The sequence below is a fragment of the Gordionus sp. m RMFG-2023 genome, chromosome 2, assembly GCF_954871325.1.
Source record: "Gordionus sp. m RMFG-2023 chromosome 2, tfGorSpeb1-WG-v2, whole genome shotgun sequence".
Lineage (NCBI taxonomy): Eukaryota > Metazoa > Nematomorpha > Gordioida > Chordodea > Parachordodidae > Gordionus > Gordionus sp. m RMFG-2023.
Window position 1 is genome coordinate 15523833 of NC_088776.1, and position 2994 is coordinate 15526826.

A 2994-nucleotide genomic window follows, 5' to 3' on the forward strand; every position below is an offset into this window, starting at 1 on the left:
ATAAAAAGTTAAATATTTTAGATTTTGAAATCGAAAAAAAAACATCTAAAGATTGCATATATCAAATCATTTATTTTATCTATACTATATAGAAAAAAAATTTTATTCTTCAACGGTCACCGTACCTTATAGTTCCAATATCTTATAGTGAAAAAATCAATATATTCTTAAATTTTATATATAATTAAAATGATAAAATTTAAAATAGATATTATGACTTTTCTTTGTGTAACTCAAAATTTAGATATAAATTGAGTTATACATTTATAGAAATGTTGATCTTGTTATATCAACATCATAAATTTATCTCTAAAACTTCAAATCGATCATTGATAAAAAACTTAAGTAGAATTTATACTATAATCAAGCTACGAATAATATTTCATTATTTTTTTTCGAAGGCATCATACTTATTATGTTGGACATCATTTAATATTTTTAATATTTGATGATCAAATACCATTATTTTTTATAATTATTTATTTTTAATACTGATTATAAAATATTATTATTAATTTTAATAATATAAAATTCCTAGCCCTTTAAATTTAATTATAAAAATAATGGATATAAATATTATAATATATACTTTAATTTTTTTTTAATTTAGCGAATATTTACATCAAATCAAGATTTTCGATTTTATAAATTTGTGTAAAAAAAAATTAAAGACAAAATCATTTTATGACTAAAACTCAACTTCAAAATATTAATTAACAGAATCTATCCACCCACTCTAACATTTTTAATAATTCTTATATGGATCGATATTCGTATTATTCTCCTTTTCCATTTGTTCCTTTTTTTGACTTAAAAATGTGATTTTACAAATTTTTTTTATTTAATCGATAATATTATGAAAAATTTTTTTTTAAAAATGGCGATTTCATAAAAAGATTATCTATAAGGGAAGTTAAAATTTAAAAATTTTATATATATCCATAAAATTAACTGAAGAAAACAAAAACCTAATTTTTCTACAAAGAAAAAGTGGAGCCAAGGCTCGGATTAAATTCGGTTAGGAAGGACAAGAGAAAAAATGGTAAATAATATAATTTTATGACAAAAACCATTTAAAAAAAAATTTAAGTCCCTAGAAAATTGAAAAGGCACTCCAAAGCTTACGAATCCGTAGAAAAACTGGATGACATGTGTCTAGAAGATGGATTTGATAGTTGGAATCTTAACTTCAAAAAAAGACACTCTAAAACTTTGGAAAATCTTCTTGATGACCCTATAGAAGTATCGGAAAAGGAGACCAACTTTTTAAATGAAATGCAAACTCCGAAATCCCTCAAAGACGATGATGCGAGTAATGAGAGGCTTCCATCAAACAAAAAAAATGACGATTACATGGTAGCATTAGATATGAAAATAAATATGTTGTTTTGCGACAAAAGACGTAAAAATATTCGAGGCATCAAATCTTATACAACTAAATTTTTTATCGATTTATTGCGCGACTCAAAATATCTTGAAATGCTATATAGGCCCAAAAGTTTTTCAATAAAAACCGACATACAGTATTGGGTAGAAACGATGATAAACAAAATTGAACATTTAAACTTTAATATTCCTCAATCTTCTGCTATCATTATCCAAAAGTTAAGGGAATCATATATGAATTTTAAGTGTGAAATTTGCGGTAAAAATTACGCTAGTTCTTCCAATTTATCCCGTCACAAAAAGATCCATCGAATGTTGGTGTTATATCATCACGATGAATTTCAAAATAATCCTCCAGCTCTTGGTAGTACGTTATTTCTGAGATGTTCATTGTGCGATAAAAATTACAACAATCAACCGGCTCTTGCCATGCATTTACTCACACACGACAAGGAGAACAAAAGGCACCAATGCACTATGTGTAATAAAGCTTTCAGTAGACTTTGGCTGCTCAAAGGTCATATGCGGAGTCACACCGGAGAAAAGCCTTATCCTTGCTTGAAATGCTCGAAATCATTTGCAGATAGATCCAATCTCAGAGCCCATTTACAAACTCATTATTCGGTCAAACAGTTCGAATGTCATATGTGTAGTAAAAGTTTTGCGCTTAAATCATACCTTCACAAACACAAGGAGATTTGTTACAAGAAACCGTAATTTTTTTAAATATTTTTTTTTTTACTAGGAACTTGGTGCAATCAATTTAAAAATAAGTATCTTATATTTTAACCATCGCTGGATAATTATAATATTAATGTAATATAATACTTATTTTTAAAAAACCTATTTATTTTACCAATATGGCTAGAATTATACCAAAGATTGAAATAATTGTAATATATTATATAATATTATACTATAATATCGCTATCATATAAAATTGTCATTTAAAAAAAACATTTTTGTAATTATTATATTGATTTTTGCATCGTTGTCATGTCTCGTTCCGTTTAAAAATTTTTTTTTTGACCACAAGAATACTGAGGAATAATAATGGGCCGAAAAGTGCAATATACCAAAATAATTTATATATTTTATAAAATTGTAAAAAATTTCGCTGTAATATATTTAATATTTATTTTTTGTTAAAAGTAACTTTATATATCCAATTGGAGGGCTTAAATCTCAGCTCATTTACTATTATATACTTAATTAATATATGTGATTTGGCTATATTTTTTATAATGATTTAAAAATAACTATATTCTAATATTTTGGCTACACTATTAACATTATAATCTGTTATATGAATTTATGTGAAAGTTTTTTTTAAAAAAAATGTATATTAAATTTTTAGTGACATTATTAAATAATAAAAAAAATGACCCCGATTTTTATTAATAAAAATTTTATAAAGCGTTAAAAAATGGCAGATGTTTGATTAGCTCATATGATATTTAAAGCAAGAATATTATGTAACACGTCAATATTTATTGCGATTTTTATAGGTTAGGTGTTTGTATCCTCTTAAAAACTAAAGAGAAACATATCAATAATGATGAATTAGAATCAAACCGAATCGTATTTGGATTTGCACAAATAATATTA

The 2994-nt window shown here is 24.7% G+C and overlaps 1 protein-coding gene across 1 annotated transcript; it reads left to right on the forward strand.

Annotated features, from left to right (window-relative positions):
• Positions 1 to 851: 851 nt before the first annotated feature.
• On the forward strand, positions 852 to 2762 carry LOC135923374 (zinc finger protein 583-like). The gene is made up of 2 exons (XM_065458074.1): positions 852 to 1042; positions 1091 to 2762. The coding sequence occupies exon 2, from the start codon at positions 1150 to 1152 to the stop codon at positions 2101 to 2103; it is 954 nt and encodes a 317-aa protein (XP_065314146.1). The 5' UTR covers positions 852 to 1042; positions 1091 to 1149; the 3' UTR covers positions 2104 to 2762.
• Positions 2763 to 2994: the final 232 nt, after the last annotated feature.

Bases quoted from the DNA above. Each gene is read 5' to 3' on its own strand.
- LOC135923374 (XM_065458074.1), top strand. From the start codon at position 1,150: ATGTGTCTAGAAGATGGATTTGATAGTTGGAATCTTAACTTCAAAAAA.